The sequence below is a fragment of the Petaurus breviceps genome, unplaced genomic scaffold (assembly GCF_028583685.1).
Source record: "Petaurus breviceps papuanus isolate PSGF00001 unplaced genomic scaffold, PetGlider_PUasm1.0 227, whole genome shotgun sequence".
Classification (NCBI taxonomy): Eukaryota; Metazoa; Chordata; class Mammalia; order Diprotodontia; family Petauridae; genus Petaurus; species Petaurus breviceps.
The window spans coordinates 12,535,108-12,558,789 of NW_027185896.1; the positions used below are offsets into that span (position 1 = coordinate 12,535,108).

General features: G+C 39.9%; 1 protein-coding gene across 7 annotated transcripts in view; it reads right to left on the bottom strand.

Annotated features, from left to right (window-relative positions):
* Positions 1 to 13,326: 13,326 nt before the first annotated feature.
* The window catches only part of SEC22C (SEC22 homolog C, vesicle trafficking protein), a 37,834-nt gene continuing 27,478 nt past the window's right edge, over positions 13,327 to 23,682 (bottom strand). For 5 of the 7 annotated variants that reach the window (XM_069095793.1, XM_069095794.1, XM_069095792.1 and 2 more), the window contains one exon: positions 13,327 to 21,614. In XM_069095793.1, coding sequence (XP_068951894.1) covers positions 21,414 to 21,614 — 201 coding nt within the window. In that variant the 3' untranslated portion in view covers positions 13,327 to 21,413. The remainder of the gene's footprint in view (positions 21,615 to 23,682) is intronic. The other 2 variants (XM_069095797.1, XM_069095795.1) reach the window with 1 other exon arrangement.

Genomic DNA, 23,682 nt, shown 5'->3' on the forward strand with positions numbered 1-23,682 from the left:
ATTGTCTTCAGTTTGGAGGGCAACAGAATAGGGTAATGAAGAGGAAAAAAACAGCCACAAGATTGGGAAACAAGAGATCCAGGTTATTAGTTCTAGCTCTGTCACTAAGTTCCTGACCTTGGACAAGTCATCATATCACCCTGGGCCTCAGTTTCTCCATCTGTAAAATTAGGGAGTACTGATATTTCAAGTTCTACGGTCCTTCCCAGCTCTGACATTCCATGTTCTCTGCTACTTCCTGGAGCCACCGTCCTGGGTTTTTTTTTTTCCCCTGGGAGGGTTTCTTCTGCAAAATAAAGGGACATTAGCCCTAAGATCTCTTACAAAACCTAAAATCCCGAGTTTCTTCTGAGTTACTTTGCTCAAGTCTTTACCTTGTCCTGAAAATTTCCCAGGTGTGATAGATCTTAGGTTGTTTGGACAACCTTGTATACAGCATTTGGGAACTGTGTTTCTAGTATACCTAAGAGACAATCAGAAGTGGCTCTGAAGTTACTGGGACGTTCCTTTAGTTTTAGGGAATTTCATTTCCAAGAACAGGCATTATGAATTCAAGCATGACTCTCTTGGACATTGCCCGTCCTGGTTATAGGTGGACGTGAATGTGGCTGGTGCACTGCTGCCTTCTAGTGGTCACAAAGCAGGCCAACTATTGATGCCTTTCTAGCCTATGGAACCAATAGCTGGGACTTCAGGAAACAGCTAGCCTGGGGATTTACAAATCTTTTTGGTGTTATGAACCACTTTAGGCATTTTGGTGAAGCCTGTGGACCCCTCCTCAAAATAATATTTTTTATTTGTATGTTCTGTGATTATCTCCTAAGAGTGTGAAGGAGGGGAGTGAAGAAGCCAAGGTGGGTGATGGCAGTTGATAAGGGTTAAGAACTGGGAGGTCCTAGTTTTTGAAAGGAACTGTCAGTCAACAATCATATAATAAGCACTTAATATGTACCAGGCACTTTGCTAAATGTTGGTTATTCAAAAAGAGGCAAAAACAGTCCCTGCTCTCTATAAACTCACATTCTAACAGGGGAGACAACATACAAACAACCATGGGCATTCAAAATACAGAGTAGCCAGAAGGTAGTCTCAGAGGGAAGGCACTAGCATCAAGGGGGACCTGGGGAGGATTCTTGAAGAAAGAAGGATTTAGCTGAGACCTGAAGCCAGGGAAACCAGGAGGTAGAGGTGGCCAAAAAAGTGTAAACCAGATGTTGGAAAGCAACAGACAAGTCTGCTCCTCAGCCCCATGAGAGCCCCAAGGAAGTAGCTCTGTTCCTGCAGGAGTCCCCTACGTCAGTCCTAGGTTTTTCAATTTGTTTTAATCAGGGCAAGTTCTCTCTCTGTAGATAGATTTAGATATATTTACACACACACACACACACATATAGACACATGTGTACATACATGTACACACATATATACACACACAGGTTAGGTGATAGGTGAAAATTCCCACATACTCCATTTTATAAGATGACCAAGACATCAGGAAGGTGATGCCATGACTTGCAAATGAATTGGATTTAAGGGAGAGTGGGCTATGCAAAGTTACCAGCCTCACTTTCTCCTCCTGAGCCATCTGGGTCCAGCGGCAAGATAAAGATCAGAACTACTGGAAAGACATGCAAAGGAAAGCAGGCACCAATTCAGTTCAATAAACATTTCTTAAGCACCTGTCAGGTTTGGTTTGGTTTGGTATTGGGCGGGGGGAGGGGAAGGTGGGAACCTGTACTCTGGACTGGAGGAATTAAAAAAAAAGAGAGAGAATTCTTGTCCTCAGGGAACTTACAACCTTATTGGTAAGTGCAAACTGGAAGGACCTGGAATGTGGTGCCCTAGACATTTTCCCAGGGCCCATTTAGAAATAATGTTGCCCCACCTTTCATACACAAACCCAAAAGTCAGAGCTAAACGGGTCCCAATGATCCAATTCACTGCAGTGATTTTACAGATGAGAAAACTGATTCCTCAAGGTTAGCTGCATTCCCCAAAGTCACACAGTAAATAATAGAGCAGGGATTCCATGAGTTCCCTAACATGGCGGCAACAGTACAGGATCTTGAATGAGGGGACCTGAGTTTCAATTCCCTCTGGCTGCTATTTATTTGTATGGTCTTGTGCAAATCACTAACTCTCCATTTCTTCATATATTTTATGAACAAGATGAGAAAGATTTTGTTGTTTGTAGCTCTGTATCTGACACAATACTGTCCATGGGGTTTTCTTGGCAAAGATATTGGAGTGGTTTGCTATTTCCCTTTCCAGTGAATCCAACTGATCCTTTTGTCAGGCAATCCCAGGTTAAGCGACTTGCCCAGGGTCACACAGCCGGGACGTGTCTGAGGTTGAATTTGCAGTTCTGGTCTTCCTAACTTCAGGCCCAGCATTCTGTCCACTGGGCCACCAGCCTATGATGAGAAAAATACTGTGGTTAATAGAGAGTTGGTCTCTAAACTATGTTCACCAACAGGTTATGTGATCTGAAGTCACTCAACTCTAAGATTCTCTACATAGGAAGAGAGGTTTTCCTCATCTGGAAGTTCCTATGTCAACAAAATCAGGTCTGGTTCCCATCTCTATCCTATGAACTAATTCATCTCTAAGGACCCTTTGAATTCTAAAATGCTGTGATGCTATAACTGCTTCTACAACATGCAGAATACTAGATTTAGAGCTGGAGGGGACTTTGGAGGTCACCCAGTCTGACTCACTTTACATTAAGAGGGGAATGACATGCCCAAAGTCACAGTGGTCATAAGGGGTAGAGTTGGGGCTTGATTCCAGGATCCCTGGCTCCACATTCAATGCTCATTCCTCTGCACTATGCTGATAGGGAGAGAAGAGAAAACCAAAGTATTCTAGGAAAAGTAGAAGAGGCAGAGGACCCTCTAAGCTAGGAGAACTTATCAGTACCAAAGGAAGCACAAGGGGTGCTCTCCTCATTCCCAAAGATACTCCTTAAATCTGATGGCCCCTTAACGCCTCCCCCCCAAAAAAATGTGTATTTTTTTACTTTTACCTTTTCAATTAAAAAAGTATTTATTTTCTCTCCCTCCTACATTCTGCCACTCTACCCACAACTCGGGGATTAAAACAAAACTATGTCCAAAAATGTACAGCTCATTCTGCATCTTGAATCCATCACCTATGAGGAAGTGGACAGCCCTTCCAAAGTTGTGTTTACATTGTGTCACTGTCATTGTATACACTGTTCTTGTCATTTCAAACTTGGAGCATATTCTCTTGTAGCACCCTTCATGCTCTTGACTGCCCTGACTGTAGTTTCTTCTTCCAGGCCTTCAAGCACCAGTTGCCTGACTTGCATGCACATAGTTGGGGATTCAATATCCAGGTAGCAATTGGACATTTTCACAGGGCCCATTTTGAGATGACGGCCCTGCCTTTGGCCACAAACGCACTGATGATGTTAATGCTGGGGATTTGATGGAAGGGGAAAATGAGGGTGGGAAGGAAGGAACCAAGAAGGGAGGAATTGTGGCAGAGAGGAAAGATACATACAGACAGGATACATACACTGGGGTTAGATGATACCCTCCAAGTTACACTGAAGAAGTGTTCTCTATTCCATGCTTTTTCACCAAATGGGCTTCAATTTAGAAAATAAGCAGCAGAACCTAGGAAGCAAGAACTCCAGAAGCAGGATGGCTAGGTGGTGCAGTGAATAGAGCACTGGCCCTGGAGTCAGGAGGACCTGAGTTCAAATCCGGCCTCAGACACTTAACACAAAAACTAGTCATGTGATCTTGGACAAGTCACTTAACCCCAACTGCCCTCCAAAAAAAAAAAGGCAAAAGAAAAAAAAAGGAACTCCAGAAGCCCTGGTTCTATGTTCAAGTAAGAATGGGAAATTGTATTGTCACCAGTCAGGCAAGGATCTTGGTTCTGCCTTTATTCCCCTCTCCCAGAGGCCTACAACCTTGATTACTCCCTAAATTAGCCCTTTTCACAGATTAACCCCCTAATTTACCATGAAGCATTTCTAATTAATCCTACTTTGAATCCAGATTAATCTTTGTGTATTGATAGTAATTATATATTTATGCATTATTTTATTCCCCCCTCTTCTTACTTTTTTGACTTTTTTCTGCCTCTTAGTTGGAGTGGGGGTGGGGCCAGGTAGAGAAGAGAATCATGCCTCCTCTATGAAATAAAGGAACTTTTAAAGAAACAGGCTTATCTCTCGTATCATATCCGGACTCCCAGGGAGAGCAAAATCTCTCTCAACCCACAGCACTCAATCCACAATCAGAGGGCTGGGGATGACTTTCCCTGGTGAACCACATTAGGGTCACCTCAAGGCCTGGGTTGGTGAATGAGGACTGCCCAATTCTGCCCACAAGCAGCCTCCTGGGCTGGTGTGTTTTGCAAAGCTAAAAGTGATTATATCCTTGAACTTCTTTATTGTTCTCTAGTTTGCAAAGTATCAGACAATATTGAGCATCCATTAAGAAATGGAGACCAAATGAAGGGTGAGGTCTAGAGGGTGGGGAGAAAGGAGAGTGTAACAACATTTTTGCTTATAGCCTTTTTCTGTTCAATATTTTTATCTGGGATTTAGATGAAGGCATAGTTAACGCGCTTAGCAAATTTATGGATGACACAAAACTGGGAGGCACAGCTAAGACGTCTGCTATGACAAAAGGGGAAAGACCTAACTAGAAATGTCTGAACAAGACTTGAGGGTTTAAGTGTAACAAATACTCTCACTACCCTTTTTCCAAACTACAACTTCCCAAACTTCTACAGAATGTTGGCTGGGTGTCCTCTATGCTTTATTTTCCACAATGACCTAAAAGCCTGGTACCATAAGCCAGAAGAGGAAAACAGGTTTTTGAGAATGCCCACCTGGTCCTCCTTCTGCTATCACACCAACATGCTAAAGAAACCTAATGGAGGAAAAAGAAATGTTGGAGACTTGCCCAGTGAGGCAACCTAGGAGGTTGAGTCTGAGAGCCAAGGCACCCCCCTGTGAATTTGCAAACCATTTAAGGCCTTGCATCTACAGCTTTTCAGAATGGGAGCCACAAGGGGAAGAAAAGCCTCCTGGCTCCACATCCAGTCTCTTTAGGAACCTGCTCCAATCTTCCCACCTATCATCTCTTGCCAAAACTACAGGACAATCACCAAATTACCTATGGACAGCTACAGAGAGTCCCTTTGAGGAATAGTAGAAACTAGAGATGTTTAATCTGAAGAAACTCATGGGGAACACAATGGCCATTTTCAAGCATCTGAAGAGCTCTTGTGTGGAGAGATTAAACATGATGTGAGGCAGAAGTAGGACAAATGGGTGGGAATAATATTTAGCCTAATACCAGATATAAAAATTAGAGCTCTTCAGATATGGAACAGACTTGCCTTACTGGTGAGCTCCCATCACTAACAAGTGGATCTAATCAGTTTTAAGCCATAGAGGGGATGAATGCATTAAGTAGGGTTGGGGGGTTTATATTGAAAAGATCAAAATTCTTATCTCAAGTTTACTGATTTTATACTGTATATCATTTTATGTAAATTTATATAATTTTATCATTTGTGCTATATTAATTTTAATGCTGAGTCTCCATTTGCCTAAAACCACTTTTCTATATCCTTGAGTTGAGTTCAGGAATATAGCTTAATTTAAGAGTTAAAGTTACAAGTTAACTTGGTACCACCCCCAAAATATATGTTGTCTGTCTTTGCCTGTCCTTGTGCATTTAAGAGAGTTTTTATTTCTTCCAAGGAGACGTCTGGTAGTTTTGATCCCCTAGCAAAAATTACAAGATACAGATGTATGATGATAATTTTAATATTTCCTACTCAAATTAAAAAGCATTTACTCAGTTTGTGATTTGATGGATATCAGTAATTGTATTGGTGAATTAGACAGAAGAGGATTAAGTTTAAGTTACTCATGTATGTTAATGCTAGGATAAGAGTTATATGTTAGGATCAAATAACTTCTTTTATGTTAGCGATATTGATATTATATATTAGTGATATCATTGTAGGTTATAGGATAAAAACATATGACTGTTATATATTACATGACATTACATCAACACCCCTCACCCCTATGAATCATTACCACTGCTACCTGGTAACATTTCCTCTTGCCCACCACTTCCTTTAACTCCTAGGATATTGCTGACCATAACACCAGATGGTTAACTCCCTAGGAAAACCCTTCCTGAGGTAGCAGATGGAATGCCTTTACCAGGAAAATCCCTGAAGTTAATAACTCAAAAGCTTGCTGAAAAAGTGGTTATGATTGATGAACGTGCGCCTCAACCAGTCATAAGAGTTTCTCTCCCACTCCCCCTCCATTTCTGGTGTTAACCAATCATGAAATTTTACTGCTTCATTCTATTTTTAGTGCTCTATCAAGTGTATAAAAGTAGCTATCATCCAAGGGGAGAGGTCCCTAATTGTGAGGAAGATCTTGGACCCAACTGATGAGGGATCCCTAGACTCCCTATAATAAACTGAAAATGCTTGAAGTATCTCAGTGTCCTTTTTTGATTGCAATCTGGGGGTCACAGAGGGGTCCTATAAAACAACTGACATTCCTTAATTGTTGGAAAGGGGGTGGTTACTAGCCTCATGTGGGTACTAGTCTCTTTCTTTGATATAACCAATCATGTTTTCCCCACCCCCATGATGCTGTCTACCCTGTAACTAATTGCACTGTATTTCCCACCTATCCAATTTTGTACTTCCCAAAGCTATAGGAATGCTGGTTAGCCCTACCTTGAAATCTTTGGTCATTGAGAGAGGCCGCTGACCCAATTTATTAGTTATTGCTAGTCTAATAAATTGATCATACTCAGAATGTCATCTCTCAGTTTACCTTAATTTTCAAACATAATGATATTATTTTCAAGGTCCCTTCCAACATCTAGAATTCTATGAAATACAAGCAACTGGGAGTCAAGATGGCAGAGTAGAAACCAGACTTCCATGGGGCTCCCAGTTTCACCTCCTCCAATTCATGTAAAAGATGATTCTGGTCTTTGGTTTGACTTTGATCAGCTCAGCTTACCTGGCTCAACTTCAGGGCAGGTTAAAGAAGATTATAATTTCCTGTAGAAACTAAGGCTTCTCTTTCAAACTCAGGGCCATTGGAATTTAGTGATACTGACAGACAATGGAAAACTCAACAGTGGAACCCAAGTCCAAATCCTTCAATGATGGTTCCAATAAGGAAAATAAAGTCAGGAAGAGGACAGCTTACAGCCAAGAACAACTTCAGGAACTGCACACTTATTTCAATCAGAATGCATATCTTCATTCCGAGCACATGAGACACTTAGCTAGAAGACTGGAGCTGACTCACAGTCAAGTGAGAAAATGGTTCCAGAACATGAGAATGAAGAGGAGAAAACAGATGAATGTGACAGCCCAGGAATTTCAGTTATCAAAGATATGTGACCCATCAGTAATGAACCTCAGTGGGATGCAAGGTGTTGCCCAGCCCACCATTACGTTGCAGCAAGGTTCTTGGACAAATACTACTACTGAAGCAATTAAAATGGACGACCAATCCTGCCATTACTTCCTTCATTTACAGACACAACATAAGACAGCTAAGTTCCCAAATGACTATCATCACCAAGCAATTACTGTTCCCACTTATTCCAATCCTTATTTAGGGCCTCATACTGGTAAAGTCAAACTATGGGATGGACCGATCCTGGAATATGCCCTCAGGAACTAACTTGCAGCAGCAAACTGGTCTGGTTTATGACCACCCTGAAACCAACTTATTGGCTAGGAAAAATATAATCTCCACCCAACTTTAATACCATCATCAACCCCAGTCATACTTTCTACCTCACTATCCAGCCTGGTCTACCACCATATCAATTGCTTTTTCCCTCAAACATCCCCCTATTTGAATCCTGTTTTGAACCAGTTCAACTCTTTTCTTTTGGCACTTGAAATACTTATTTTTATGATTTTTTTCTACAAGTTATATGTAAAACTGATTTTTGACATTTTTTTTGGAGGGGGGAAGGTAGGGCAATTGGGGTTAAGTGACTTGCCCAAGGTCACATGGCTAGTTTTGTGTTAAGTGTCTGAGGCCACATTTGAACTCAGGTCCTCCTGACTCCAGGGCTGTTGTTCTGTTCAGTGCGCCACCTAGCTGCCCCATTTGACATTCATTTAAAAAAATTTTGAATTCCAAATTTTCTCTCTCCTCTTTCACCCTCCTTGAGAAGATAAGCAATTTCATATAGAAAATACATGTACAGGGGGGCAGCTGGGTGGTGCAGTGAGTAGAGCAATGGCCCCGGAGCAGTTCCAGCCTCAGATACTTAACACCCACACAAAAAAACTGGCCCTGTGACCTTGGGCGCGTTACTTGACCCCAACTGCCCTCCAAAAGGCAAAAAAAAAAAGAAAAAAGAAAATAACATGCACAGTCATGCAAAACATGTTGTGAAAGAAAACACAGACCCCAAATCCCTAAACAAACAAGAAAAACAAAAGTTTTAAAAAGTATGCTTCAATCTATGTTCAGACGCCACCAGTTCTTTCTCTGGAGGTGGAAATCCCAGGAAATATATGAAAAAACAAACAAAAAAGAACCTGAAAACCCTATGCTTCTCCCCTATTTTTTCCCTCATTGTATTTGTAGACTTGGGCTGGGGGGGGGAGGCGTCCAACTCAATCCCACTATTGTTTTCCTCCTCTCTACCAGCTGGCCTGTTTTGGGAAATAAAAAGAAAAAGTAGTTTCTTTATAGATTTATTGTGTAACAATATCTTTACAATTTTGATACTGTATTTAAAAACTGCCTTTTAATAAATCCTGTGATTAAGAAGAAAAAAAAAAGATGACTGAACAAACTTTGGAGCTACAGAACCCACAAAATGACACAGAGAAGCTAACCTCCCGCTGAGGACAGCCCCGCAGGCTAGCAGGAAGCGACCATCAAAGCACTCTGGGAGCTGAGCCCAGCCCTGAGGAAGTCTGAGGTTTTAGCCTCAGGGTGGCTACAACCAGCCACCTGCTGGAGGGACTTCGGATCACCAGCAGCTGTGGTGATTTCCAGAATTATCAACCCATAGATGCTAAGGACAAAGTGAGAGGTCATTGGAGTGTGGACTTTTGGGACCTGGGAGGTCCAGAGTGCAGTCAGGCCTTTGTCCCTGGGGCAAGAAGCAGCTAAGGTGTGGACAACGTGCAGGCACTGCCATGTGGCTGCTTCAGAGCTCGGGGCCTGCAGACTGTAGGGGGACCAAGCACCACTCTGAGGGGTAATTGCTCTTGTTTTAACCTGCTTGGATCTGAATCACTGTCTGGGGTGGAGGTCCTGGGGTGCATGACCAGTGTGCCAGAGCTTGTGAAGGCTTCAGAGAGGGAACCCAACTAATACCTCCGGCAGCTGAGAAAACCCCAGCAATTGGGACAAAGCTCCCCCTTCTGGTAGCAGAGTCCTACTGTGGCAAAAAGCTCAAAAGTCAAGTAATTGAGTGGCAACATGAGCAAGCAAAGGAAGCAAAGCAAGCACAGCAGTCTGACTCTGGATTCCTTTTTTGGGGACAAAAAGGATCAAAACATGGAACAGGAGGAAGACAACAAAGTCAGAACTCCTGCACCAAAAGCTTCCATCAAAAGAATGAACTGCCCACAGGCCTTAGAGGAGTTTAAGAAGGATTTTGAAAACCAAATAAGAGAAGTGGAGGAAAAATTGGGAAGAGAAATGAGAACGATGTAAGAAAACTATGAAATGAGAGTCAACAACCTTACTGAAGAAAATAACACCTTAAAAAATACTAACTCAAATGACAAAAGAGGCTCAAAAAGGCAATGAGGAGAAGAATGCCTTAAAAAGCTGAATTTGCCAGATGGAAAAAGAATCTCAAAAGCTCAATGAGGAGAATCATTGCTTCAGAATTAGATTGGAGCAAATGGAAGCTAGTGACTTTATGAGAAATCAAGAAACTATTAAACAGATCCAATCGAATGAAAAAATAGAAGGCGATGTGAAATATCTCATTGGGAAAAGCGCTGACGTGGAAAATAGATCCAGGAGAAATAATTTTAAAATTATTGGACTACCTGATAGCCACAATCAAAGAAAGAACCTAGAAATCATCCTCCAAGAAATTCTCAAGGAAAGTTGCCCTTATGTTTTAGAACCAGAGGGCAAAAATAGAGGTTGAAAGAATCCACCGATCACCTCCTGAAAAAGATCCCGAAAAGAAAACTCCTAGGAATATTATAGCCAGGTTCCAGAGTTTCCAGATCAAGGAGCAAATATTACAAGCAGCCAGGAAGAAACAATTTGAATACTGTAGAAACACAATCAGGATAACACAGGATCTGGCAGTTTCTACACTAAGGGATCGCAGGGCTTGGAATATGATATTCTGGAGGTCAAAGGAGCTGGGATTAAAACCAAGGATCACCTACCCAGCAAAACTGAGTATCATGTTTCAGGGGAAAATACGGTCATTCAATGGAATAGAGGACTTTCAAGCATTCTTGATGAAAAAACCAGAGTTGAATAGAAAATCTGACATTCAGGTACAAGAAAAGAAGCATGAGAAGGTAAACGGGGAAAAGAAATCATAAGGAACTTATCAAAGTTGAACTATTTACATTCCTACATGGAAAAACAATAATTGCAACTTATGAAACCTTTCTCAGTATGAGAATAGTTGAAGGGAATAGAAATGTATGTGTATATGTTTATATAGGAGGGTATATGGGTATATGAATACATGTGAGTATGTGTATATATGTGTACAGGTATACATAGACAGAGGGTATAGGACCAGTTGAATAGGAAGGGATGATACTTAAAAGGTGAAATTAAGAGGTGAGAGAGGAATATAATGAGAGGAAATGGGGAGAGACAGAATGGGGTAAATTATCTCATATAGAAGAGGTAAGGGAAAACTGTTACAATAAAGGGGAAGAACAGGAAGGCAAAAGGGAATGAGTTAACCTTATTCTTAATGAATTTGGCTTAGGGAGGGAATGACATACACACTAAATAGGGTATCTCACCCTACAGGAGTGTAGGGGGGAAGGTGATGAGAGGGGGGATGATGGAAGGGAAAGCAGGCTGGGGGGAAGGGAAGTTGGAAGCACACACTTTTGAAAAGGGACAGGATCAAAGTACAGAATAGAACAAGTGGGGGAGGGGTGGGATAAGATGGAGGGAAATACAGTCAATCTTTCACAATATATCCACTATGGAAATGTTTTGCATAGCTACACATGTATAACCTATACTGAATTGCTTATCTTCCCAGTAAGGGTGGGTGACGAGGGAGGTAGGGAAAGAATCTGGAATTCAAAGGTTTAAAATCAAATGTTTAAAATATATATATATATATATTATTATTATTATACATGTAACTGGGAAATAAGATATACAGGCACTGGGGCATAGAGACCCACCATGCCCTACTAGAAAGTTGGAGGGGGGATGGGAGAAGATATAGGAGAGAGCAGATTGGGGGAGGGGATATTCAGTGGAATCACTGTTTTGGTGGGTAGGGGGGAAATGGGGAGAAAATTTGTAACTCAAAATCTTGTGGAAATAAATGATGTGAACTAAAAAATAAAAGAAAGGAAGGAAAGAAAGAAATACAAGCAACCAAGGAGGGGTTGTATAAACAAGAAGAGGGAAACAAATACATCTCCAAAAATCTAGGACCAAACTATACCCAGCTTTCCCTCTCCTTTTAGAACACAAATTATAGAATGAAGTGGTCATTTTCTCTCATGTTTCCTTCAGCAGTTAGTTCCTCCTCATTGATGAAAGTACGTTCCAGAAGACCCGTTCCCTTCATTGGACTCTTCATTTCTTGAGGAATAAATTATGAAGGCTAAAATATACTCTTAAATTTTAAAACAGACTTTAATAACCCCAGTGGCAGTGCTGTGATACAAGGACGCACTCAAGGAATGAACAGTGAGCTGCAGAAGCTATTAGCCCCAGCATGGCCCGGCCCCAGGCAATAATAATGCTTTGCTGTTTCTGTCAGCATGAGTTTCTTCTCTTTTTTTTTTTAAGCAATTGGGGTTAAGTAACTTGCTCAAGGTTATACAGTCAGTTATTTCTGGGTGTGGTGCTAAGTATCTGAGCCTGGATTCGATCCCAGGTCATCCCAACTCTGGGTCTAGTCACTTACTCACTGCGCCAGCTGGCCGCCCCTAAGCAATTGGGGTTAAGTAACTTGCTCAAGGTTACACGGCCAGGTGTTTCTGGGTGGGTGCTAAATGTCTGAGCCTGGATTTGATCCCAGGTCATCCTGACTCTGGGGCTGGTGCTCTTACTGCTACCTGGCCGCCCCATGAGTCTCTTCTCTTGCTGGCAGTGTGGCAGTGCTTACATTCTAATAAAAATGATCTTTAGAGTCAGAAAGAAAGAATGAAAATAGCTGACAGGGAAAGAAAACACTTGGCTCTGCTCTCCACAGGCTGCCCAAGCTCCGTCATGACTCTTGAAAGGTTCCCACATTTAGAGCCGTCCAAAAGGGAATGTCCCATCACCGATGGTTTCCCAGGCAAGAAGGATAATCCAGTTTGGTATTTTGTAGAGGAGTTTCCTACTTAGCTTTGAATTTAAATACCCTCTAAGTATCAAGGCTCTGAGATCCTGTGATTTTCTGCGTAAGGAGACTAGATTTCTAATTCTTGCTCTACCATTAACTTGTATTACTTTGCTTTGATTTTTTCATCTGTAAAATGAAGACCAAATAAACTCAAAGGTCTCTTCCAACACTGTAAGTGGGGGCAGGGGGATGTGAAAGCAATTAAAGTGGTTATCCTTAGCAATCCTTTTTCCTTCCCCTCCATAATCTGCTAGAGCCTAGAAAACAACACTGGATCTGAGGGCGACCAAGGTAGTAGTGCTTAGTTGCTGTGTGATCTCAGTCCCTTGCCTAACTTTCTTTACTTGTAAAGTGTGACAGTTGGACTAGACAATCTCTAAGGTCCCCTTCAGCTCAAACTTCTATGACTTTATATATACCATGTAACTAAATTTGTTTAAACTGTGTATTCATTAAGAGAAGTAATGTGTTGGGGAGGGCCAAGGAATAGAAATCCTGGGAATTGAGGCAGTCATCAGCAATTTTGGCTCTCCCACGGTCTTTTCCAGTTTGCAGATGTTTTAGGGTGATGAGGTTGCTGCTAGCCTAACCTTTGGATCTGTAAAAACATTATTACATTTAAGCTCTTCTAGCTGCTTAAAGACAAGTGGACCCCGGGATGTCCTTGGATGACCATTCTTCTGATATATAAGTTCCTCACTAATAGACAGGGTCTACAAACATGTAGAACATGTAATTCAGTGTTTATAAAAACTTATTTATTCTTTTTCAGTTCTTAATCACCTCCATTTGCTCTATGTACATGTAAATAAAGCAAAAAAAACCAAACCAAAACAAACACAAAACACTTTACATTCAATGGACAAGTTCAATGACCACAGTTAAGGTACATGATTTCAAATGAACCCATCACTTCAGAAAACAGAAAATCTTTGGTGTTAAAAGAAATACAGAAATCCAAGTATTGACAGACTCTAGAGCTAAAAATGAAATAAAATATATACAGTGGTTTTTAGGGAACAAAGTCAGATTGGATTTACATTCTGGATATTAGTGAAAAACCAAATACAAAAAGCATCACTCCAGAATGACAGATTGTTTCCTTCAAGATACTATTCCATAATAGGGCAAAAAAAGGCTGCTGAGAAAGGAACCAAGATTCAAACAGGTGAGATATATCAAATCACAAGTTTATGATGAACCCATTCCATACCTGAAGCCAAAAAGAGCAGACAAATAATCTCTTTAACCAAACCAACCCAGGCTCTCAGATGGAATTCCTAGTGCTGGTCATTTCCAGATTCTACTGACAAGCCTTTTTAGGTAGATTTGCTGCCAAACCCTATCTCCTTGGCAAAAGACTTTTCACATATGTTTCCAAACAGATGCTTCCATTTTTAAAAAAAATTATCAAAAATGTTCTACTTTTGTCATAGTATTTTAGAAGATTCATTCCTATAAGATTCTGGGGAAAATAGGGAAGGGAAATAAATTTCCCTGTTAAGAAATTAAAAAACAAATTAAATTAAAAATAAACAATTAAACAAATTAATAAATTAAAACACAAACATTTCTACAAATGTTTATTTGGGGGGATTTCTCCTTTTTTCTGTAATACACAGCACTTGTGCACATTTAAATTGACAAAGGTATTTTAAAAGCTTTCTTTTAAAAATGTCTATTTTCAGATGAAGAAATTAAAGTTATCTATAGGCATATGAAAAAATGCTCTAAATCACTATTGGAGAAGTGCAAATCAAAACAACTCTGAAGTACCATATCACATCTATCAGATTGGCTAATATGACAAAACAGGAAAGTGACAAATGTTGGAGATATGGGAAAACTGGAACACTAATGCATTGTTGGTGGAGTTATGATTGATCCAACCATTCTGGAAAGTAATTTAGAACTATACCCAAAGGGCTACCAAACTTTGCATACCTTTTGACCTAGCATTACCACTTCTAGGTCTGCATCCCAAAGAGATCATAAACATGGGAAAAAGACCCACATGTACTAAAATATTTATAGTAGTTATTTTTGTTGTGGCCAAGAACTGGAAATTGAGGGGATGCTTATCAACTGGGGAATGACTGAACAAGTTGTGGTATAAGAATGTAATGGAATACTATTGTTCCATAAGAAATGATGAGCAGGCAGACTTCAGAAAAATGTGGACTTACAGGAACTGATGCTAAGTGAAATGAGCAGAACCAGGAGAACATTGTATACAGTAACAGCAACACTGTACAGTGACTAACTTTGATAAACTTAGCTCTTCTCAGTAATACAATGATCTAAGACAATTCCAAAAGACTCATGATGGAAAATGCTATCCACGTCCAGATAAAGAACTATAGAGCCTGAATGTAGATTGAAGCATACTATTTGCTCTCTTTTTTGTTGTTTCTTTCCCATGGTTCCTCCCATTGGTTCTAATTGCTCTTTACAACATGACTAATGTAAAAATATATATGTATATGTAGAGCCTATATCTGATTGCACGCCATCTTGGGAAAGGGGGAGGGGAGGGAAGGAAAGAAAATTTATAACTCAAAACCTTATGGAAGTGAATGTTGAAAACTAAAAATAGTTTTTAAAAAAAAATGTCTAACATCCTGGCTCTGCTACATAATGGTCATCCATGTAACCTTGGAAAATTTACTTAATCACTCTAACCATCAGTTTCCTTATCTGTAACTAGATTTAAAGGGGAAAAAAAAGATTCAAAAGCCCTTCTAGCACAAAATCCTAAGAAAACCTAGGGATGACAAATTTGGCATCATCTGAAATATAGATGGCATAAGATCAGCAAAGAAGAAAAACATCAACCTCGATAGTTAGAAGACCTGGACTCAAGTCCAGACTCTTATCACTTACTAGTCCTATTACCCTGGGCAAAGTCTTTTGAGTCTTAGTGTCCTCATCTGAAATGAAGAATTATATTTCTATTTTCTATACTTCACAAAGTTGTTCAACATTCTATAAACCTCAAAATGGAATAAAAACATGAACTACTATTAGTAACTAGGGCATGGTCTTTTAACTTTTCTCTTTAGCTTGACTCATTCTCTTCTTCCAGGATATTTGGCCATATGGAAAAAGTAGGGGCAACATGTCCAAATGTCCATCAGGGTTTCCTTGTCAGAGGGGAAAGAAGGAGGAGAAGCTCAGAACCTAGATCTATGGTTTACAGCAAATTCTCCACGCACTGGCATGCTCATTTTGTTTTAACCTGTGGAAAAATCTTACTAAAATTGGACTTACGTCGATTCTCCTTGGTACTACAACCCCTCCACAGGATTTAGTCTGAGAAGCCTGACATTTACTACCACATCCTATGTGTATGATACTTTATATATTTCAAAAAGCACTTTCACATACATGATTTTAAAATAGACCAATACAAGACCAATACAATCTCTAGTTCCTAGGTAAGAAGAGACTTGGTTTCCTCATCAGTCAAATGAGGGTACTAGCCTAGATATTCTTTAAGGCCCCTCCCAGCCTCAAAGACATCCTATGATTTAAGACTCTCCTGGGGATGACAATTGTAGGGTTTGACAATCCCAGGTCACTGTCCATGTAGAGAGGTCTAAGAGACTAGGCCTGCCCCCAAAACCTCATCCTAAAATATCCCCTGAAGTTCACAGGATCAGATTCAAGAGCTAGAAAGTACCTCAGAAGCCATCTAATTTAATCCTTTCATTCCACAAATAAGGAAACTGAGGTAAGGTTAAACACACATTTAAGTGGTAGAACTGGATTTTGAACCCAGGTCTTCTGACTCCAAATCTACACTCTACACTAATCCTTGCTTACTGTTATCTCTCTCTTTTGGGGGGGAGGGGGGAAGGAAGGAGTTTTAAGCTAAGAGTGCCCAGCTTCAAGCTCTTTAAAAAATTCACTGCCATTAAAATTCTGAGGCAGAGAAAAGAGTCTTGTTATAACTAAGAGCTCTGGTTATCTCATGGTTAGTGCCTAGGGTATTATTAGTTCAAATAGGGTCAACTCCCAGAATCTAAAGACTAGGTAAAACAAAACAAACAACAACACAAAACACCCTTGGACAAACAAGCTTCTTTTTTGTCACATTCACAAAAATAGATGAACCTCATAGTATTTATTTTTCTGATTTCAAATATGGATTTTTGTCTAACTATCATCTTCACAGGAATTACTTAAAATATAGCTGTATTATTATAGATTATTTCCCATCATAGTTCAGCTGACAGCTAAGCAGCAATAGTGGATAGAACAAGGGCGGCCAGGTAGCACAGCAAGTAAGAGCACCGGCTCCAGTGTTGAGAAGACCTGGAGATCGAATCCCGGGCTCAGACACTTAGCACCCACCCAGAAACACCTGGCCATGTAACCTTGAGCAAGTTACTTAACCCCAATTGCTTAGGGGTGGCCAGGTGGCTCAGCGAGTAAGAGTACCGGCTCCAGTGTTGGGATGACCTGGAGATCGAATCCCAGGCTCAGACACTCAGCACCACACCCAGAAATAACTGGCCGTGTAACCTTGAGCAAGTTACTTAACCCTGATTGCTTAAAAAAAAAAAAATAGTGGATAGAACACTAGGCCTGGAGTCAGGAAGACTCATCTTCCTGAATTCAAATCCAGTCTCAGATACTAATTGTGTGACCCTGGATAAGTCACTTAACCCTGTTTGCCTCAATTTCTCATCTGTAAAATGAGCTGGAGAAGGAAATGGAAATATCTCCAATATCTTTGTTAAGAAAACCCCAAATGAGGTCACAAAGAGCCTGCCATGACTGAAAAACAACTAAAACAACATTTCACTGTGTAACATTTTTCCTCAGCTCATAACAGCAGTTAGCTGGCCTGTTTGGACTCTGCTTGCCCTGGTATTGTCTTTCCAGTGTAGAGATTTCTGTACTCATCACTGATAGCACCTAGATTTTCCAGGAAGAAGTCCAAATATGAATTCAAGGCTCTTGAGGGACACTCCATTCCATAACCTTATAAGCTTCTAAGAAGTCACTAAAATAGATAGAAAGGTCACTTCAAAAGGGGAATCTGCACCTTGCTGATCTCCTACCTTGTCATGCTGAGCCTTGTCACTACAATCTAATTAGGTTCATCTTTTTCATCCAAACTCCTCAGTAATTTTGTGCCATAGTATTTTGCCAGAAAGTTTTTGGTCACTTTATAGAATGATTTCCTGTAGCTCCTTTAACAGCCGTTCTCTGAAATGTTCACCTTTCATTACTTCCCTTATTTGAGGACCCAATAAATATCTTTTTGATTTTAGCCTCATGGACTCTTAGAAATTTATTTTTCAGGTGAAAAAATTGAGTCTGCACCATTTTAATCCACTGTCTTGACAAATCTTCTCATTAAACTGAACTAAAATATGTAGCAGTGGTAAGAACTTACTATGATTGACTAGTGTCCATGACTTTTCTTTCCTGAAATCTGTTCTTTGAAGCTAGTGTTTTCTAACATGCTAGTTGATAGTCTCTCTCTGCTGCCCTGATCACAAATAATACAGCAGTATCTGGTAGACCCAAGACATAATCCTAGTAAAAGAAGAATCCCTTTGAGGTCCTTAGAGATATCCCAATACTTTCCTTACGTCATACTTCTCAAGAGAAATGTCCTACTTTGAATATGTTTTAGGATCCTCTAGTAGGAGAGTCCAGCCTTTTTGCCTCAAGGTTTAGCTTCATTTTTGGATAAGATCACCAACAAGGAAGGTCATTTCAGTCTTCTTGAATTACTAAAGGAGGAAGCAAGGATGGAAAAATGACTTACAAAGGAGGATCAATTGTTCGCTTATCTCCTACAACAAGGCATGGTGAGCTTCATCATCATGATCTGGTCCATTATCTTCATCCAAATTCCAACTGTCTGGTGGTTCTGGTACAGATAGATCTTCACTATGTACATCAGGTTTTGAGAGCCAATGGTAGATCTGGATACTGCACAATTTATGTTCAGATTTGGAGATTTATTTGCTAAGCAAAAAAATAGCAATCTGTTGAATTCTCTTTTTGTTCTCCCCAAATTATAGGAATTTCAAATGATCCATGATAAGATCTAAGTATCTAGTGATCTAACACAAATGACCAAGCACAGGTAAGGGGATCAGGTCTTGTTTTGATCACCAACCGAGTCCATCCATGTTTTCTTGACCAGAGAAATAAAGTCTTAACTCTAACATTTAAAAGCTAGTTCACTACACATTTAAAAAACATTCAGATGACTGACACACTTATGAGAAATAATGGAAATATTAAAAATGCAAACAAAATACAAATATTTGAGAAAACACAGACACAATAGTGATGTTTACCAAATGACAGTGAACACACAACTCAGAACAATTTGCTACATGCTGAGAGTTTCACTGTATAACAGATGAGAACATCTCAACTTCCCTACACTTCTACTTCCCCCCTCAATCAAACCACACTTTATTACTCCCTCATATTGCATATTTCTACAAAAATTCATTTTACTTGATAACAATTGTTTTTAAATTTAGCATAAAAAATACATGTAAAAACACCACAAAATTTCCATGAGACAAATTTGCTGAACAGCAGAATAAACATAAAATGGTAAGTTATTAGCCACCCACTAAACTTATACAAAGAGATGGTTATTTGTTGATGAGGTTAACAAGGTTCCCAAAATTGCCATGGAGAGATACCCATCCAAAGGATAAATAAAGTAAAATAAATTAGGATCTGGTCAAACTCATTGTACATTCAGGACAACGATGTCACAAGATAAAGGCAAGGTCTACACATATTCTAGAAAAGAGGAAAACCAAAAAGTTCTCTCAATTCTGATCCATAACTCGCCAGAAGAGAAGGCATCCTAATCAACAAGCAAAAATATCCAGTCTACAATGCAATAGAACCCTGTGAAAATAAAGTTTCCAGTTATTAGAGTTTGAGGCCAATATCCTTTAAAATTTTCTAATGTCTCTTGGTTCTGCCTCTATTATTAACTTGGTTTTCCTAGTAGAGTTTCCACAAAGGAATAACAGATGCGGCTGACTAACCATTTCAATTACCTGGCCAGCTTCAAAGTGGCTTCCTATGGTAAATTAATCAATTTATATTCTGGTTTATAATTCAGTCATGTCTTGTGAGCTTGGTTAATATCAGTTATTGCGTGACCAAGTTGGATGACGTGAGGACAGGGAAAATGATGGAGGAAGGGGATGATGAAATTAAATTCCTAAGCTTGTAGAGCTCTAGAGTGGCCTGTGGAGCCAACAGTGGCCCTGTGAGGGTGCTGTCCCATCTGTACAACAAATAGCTTTATTCCAACCACTTTTATTTGTTGTGACAGGTGGATTTCAGATACACTAAGTTTTACCAACTGTTCTGTCCCTATCTGATTTTAATTCATCTCTCTTCATTTTTCTTTTCTACTGCATCTCTTCTCAACCAATATTATACAATGCTCCTGAGTCAATGTAATTGATCTAATCCAGTTACTGGCCAACTAAAGATCATGTCTAGCAATTCCTGAACTATAATGCCCTAATACTTAGCATAGTACCTGGTACATTAATAAGTGCTTAATAAATGCTTTCCCAATCATTCAGATCTATCCATCTAAATGTATTTAACATATGTAATAATATAAGTGAATTTTAAAAATGATTAGGTCACAGATTAGCCTTGTATATAGTACAAATAGTTGCAAATAGGTATTTGTTTACCCAAAACTTTTTAAACTAATTTTCTCACCATTAGGGAGAGCAAAATGTTTTTTAAAAAATTAAAATCAGTAGCCCTAGACACTAGGAAAGCTCATATTTCTCCTCATGCCATATGAGCATTAAAAGTGAATTTGGGCTATACAACATTGGAAACTTTAAAATTAGATTTCCAGAAAATCCAATTAGTTTGTGTTTTTTAGACCACAGTTAGACCTCAATTTCGTAATTTATTCTGGGGATTATTTTAAAGGAAATATTTTTAAAACTATCTACAGACCCTTTAAAAAATGTCTGCTATCACATTTTGGCTAATTCAAGAGAATTAAGAAATTAGTTAAGTATAAATAAGAAATAAGTAGTTCTTGTGAGGCAAACACCTCATCTCCAAAAGCAGTATCTCTACCTCTACCAAATGATTGCATAGCACAGTAACAACAATAAAAAACATTCTTTCAGTTCTTGATTCGATTATTCCAATCCAAAGTAGCTCCATTTTTATTACTGGATAGTATTTTACAAACATGTTCCTGCTCAAGAGGTGAGGCTTAGAGTCTGAAGACCTGGGTTCATATCCAGGTTCCAACACACTAGCTGTGTGACCCTGGGCAAATCACTTCACTTTTGTGAATCATTTTCCTTATCTGTAAAATGAAAGGGTTGGACATGATGGCACCAAATCTCAATCTATAATCCTATGATTTGTAAATCAGGATAATAGTCCTTGCACTATCCCCTTCACAAGGTTACTGGGAGGAAAGGGCCTTGTAAACTTTGAAGCGCTACAGAAACATAAGTCATTGTTACTATTACAAATAAGATGATAAACTGAATGGGAGAGCCTTCCCTTTGCTCTGTATCCACCCAGAATGTGAGGGGTACACAGAAGCTCTCTTCTTCTCTTCCACTACATCTGCTATGATGAAGTTCAGACCTTCAGTTTTTCTGTCCAGTTTAGTAGGACATGTACCCAAAAGACCCAAAACTGAAAGGAGAAAGGCCAAACAGACTAGTGGCTGTAACCCTCTTTCCACAGGAAAAATTGTGCATGCCCCTGCCCTTCCCCCCTCACCGAGGAAGGAAGGAGAGCGGCCAGTCCAAGCTTTAGTGCCCCCAGATCTCAAACGCCAGTGTCAAGCACTCTGTCCCGAAGTTGTCTCGTCAGTATCTGATAGGAAGACAGAAAAGCCACTCCTATGTGGAAGAGTATTTGCCAGAGGTTCCTTAGGCCATGCAAGTAAATATTGCACAGACAAATGGAGAACAGGATGATGGCTACCTTCAGAAGTCTTGTGGAACTGTAGAACAGGTACAGATAACACTGCAAGGAGAGAAGGAAAGAAGTCCTATTAAAAACAATGAAACAGTCAAATGAGGATGTAAAGCTCAATACTCACAGATTCCTTTCTAATAAATAAAAGCTCATATTAATATACTACAGGGCAGCTAGGTGGTGGAATGTAGAGAGCACTGGCCCTGGAGTCAGGAGGACCTAAGTTCAAATGTGGACTGAGACACTTACTGTCTGACCCTGGGAAAGTCACTTAAACCTGTTTGCCTTAGTTTCCTCCTCTGTAAAATAAGATGGAGAAGGAAATGGCAAACCACTCCAGTATCTTTGCCAAGAAAACCCTGAACATCCAGAGAGTCAGATACAACTGAAACGATTCAATAACAGTAACAACACAAGGCATTTTATGATTTACAAAATGTTCTCAAAAGCTAGGAAAATCACAAATGCATGAGCACGTATGCACATAGTATAAGTCTCCAATGCTGAATATGATAGCTACAGATGAAACACCTGACCCCCTCTCCAGCTTCCCCAGTGTGCTCCTGCCATGCTTTCTGGCCAAAAGACATCAGTTCTAATTGCTAGCACACATGAACCGGCACATCAAAAGGATTTAACCCTGTGCCAGTCACTATTATAGCAGACATGACTATCAAGTCAACAAGAATGAAATCATTTCCTAGGTACCAAGCCCAGGAGGTGCAATAGCCAGAGCCTCTGACTCCTCTGGGTTGGGCCCTGTGACACTGATGGACAGGGCCCCAGGTGTCATACCAACTGACCTGAGTCAATTAGGAAATGTCATTGAAGCTACGAGTCCTTAATTATAGGGGCCTGGATTAGATGGGTGCTTTTCTATGTCTTCAGATCTAAATACTCTATTTTCCTACCTTAATTTTATTCATGTGTCCTATACACGTGGCTTTCTGATCAGATAGGCCATTACTGAAAACCACGGATGCCACCTTGTTATAAGACATGAGCACTGCCTTCAATCATTTGCAAAGCTGTCACTGAAAGCAGAATTAGACTTCATCTGCTCAGCCACAGAGACGACAACTAGGATCAGGAAGAAGACATTGGATGGTAGGTTTTAACTCAACAATAAAAGAACTTGAGGACAAGGCCTGCTTTGGGTTTGTCTTTGTATTCCTAGCACCAGCAGAGTGCACTGAACACGTGAAAGATGCACTTACTAATTTTCCGAATTGCACTGACAATGGGCTGTTGGATGAAGTACTGAACTCTCCACCACTGGAAGTGTCCAGCAGAGATGCTGATCACTTCTCGAGGGGTGAAGGCCACAGAGGGGATGGACTCATACCTACTTCTGTAGTACTTTAAGATTTACAAAGTGCCTTCTCATCTAGGGTGGGAGGTCAGAGGAGATGAAGTCTGAAATTTTCACTGCCACATCACAGATTTTCATGATCCACTTTTGTAAATAATTAAGAAGCTTCTGATTGCTTCAAAGTTGTGTCCTGATGTTATGTTTTCTGTACTTTAAAATAAGTCTCTCATAGTAGTGGTATCTTTGAGCCTAATCCTTTTTTTAAAACATCAAGATCATGTTGCTGGGTCTTCCATTTATATAAATAAGGAGTGCCCTTGTCTGACCTCAGTTGACATTACCTAAGAGTTGATAAGATGGTCTCAAATGGGAAAAGCCCAGTACTTCTTTCTCTCAAAAGACAGTGCATATTAAAGGCAAGGAAAATTTAAGATTAATTTCCTCCCATACTGAGGACTTAGTTTGGCATCAGACAGAAATGGCTATAGACACCTATATTTTTAATATATTTACACCATTTCTAATGATTCCAGATGTAATAAAGCAATCCAAAGGAGATTTAGATTGTCAGACTTATATGGAGCCTCAAAGATCACGTAAACAAAAATTCTTAAAATCACAACAGGAGAAAACTGAGGCTAAGAAAGAAAAGAAATTGGCCTACAGTTACACACAGCTAACTAGTGGTAGAGCTAAGTAAGACACAAACCCTGGTTTCCCAGTTTGGTACTCTTTACTCTCCATCCCCACCAACACACACACACACACACACACACACACACACACACACACACACACACACAC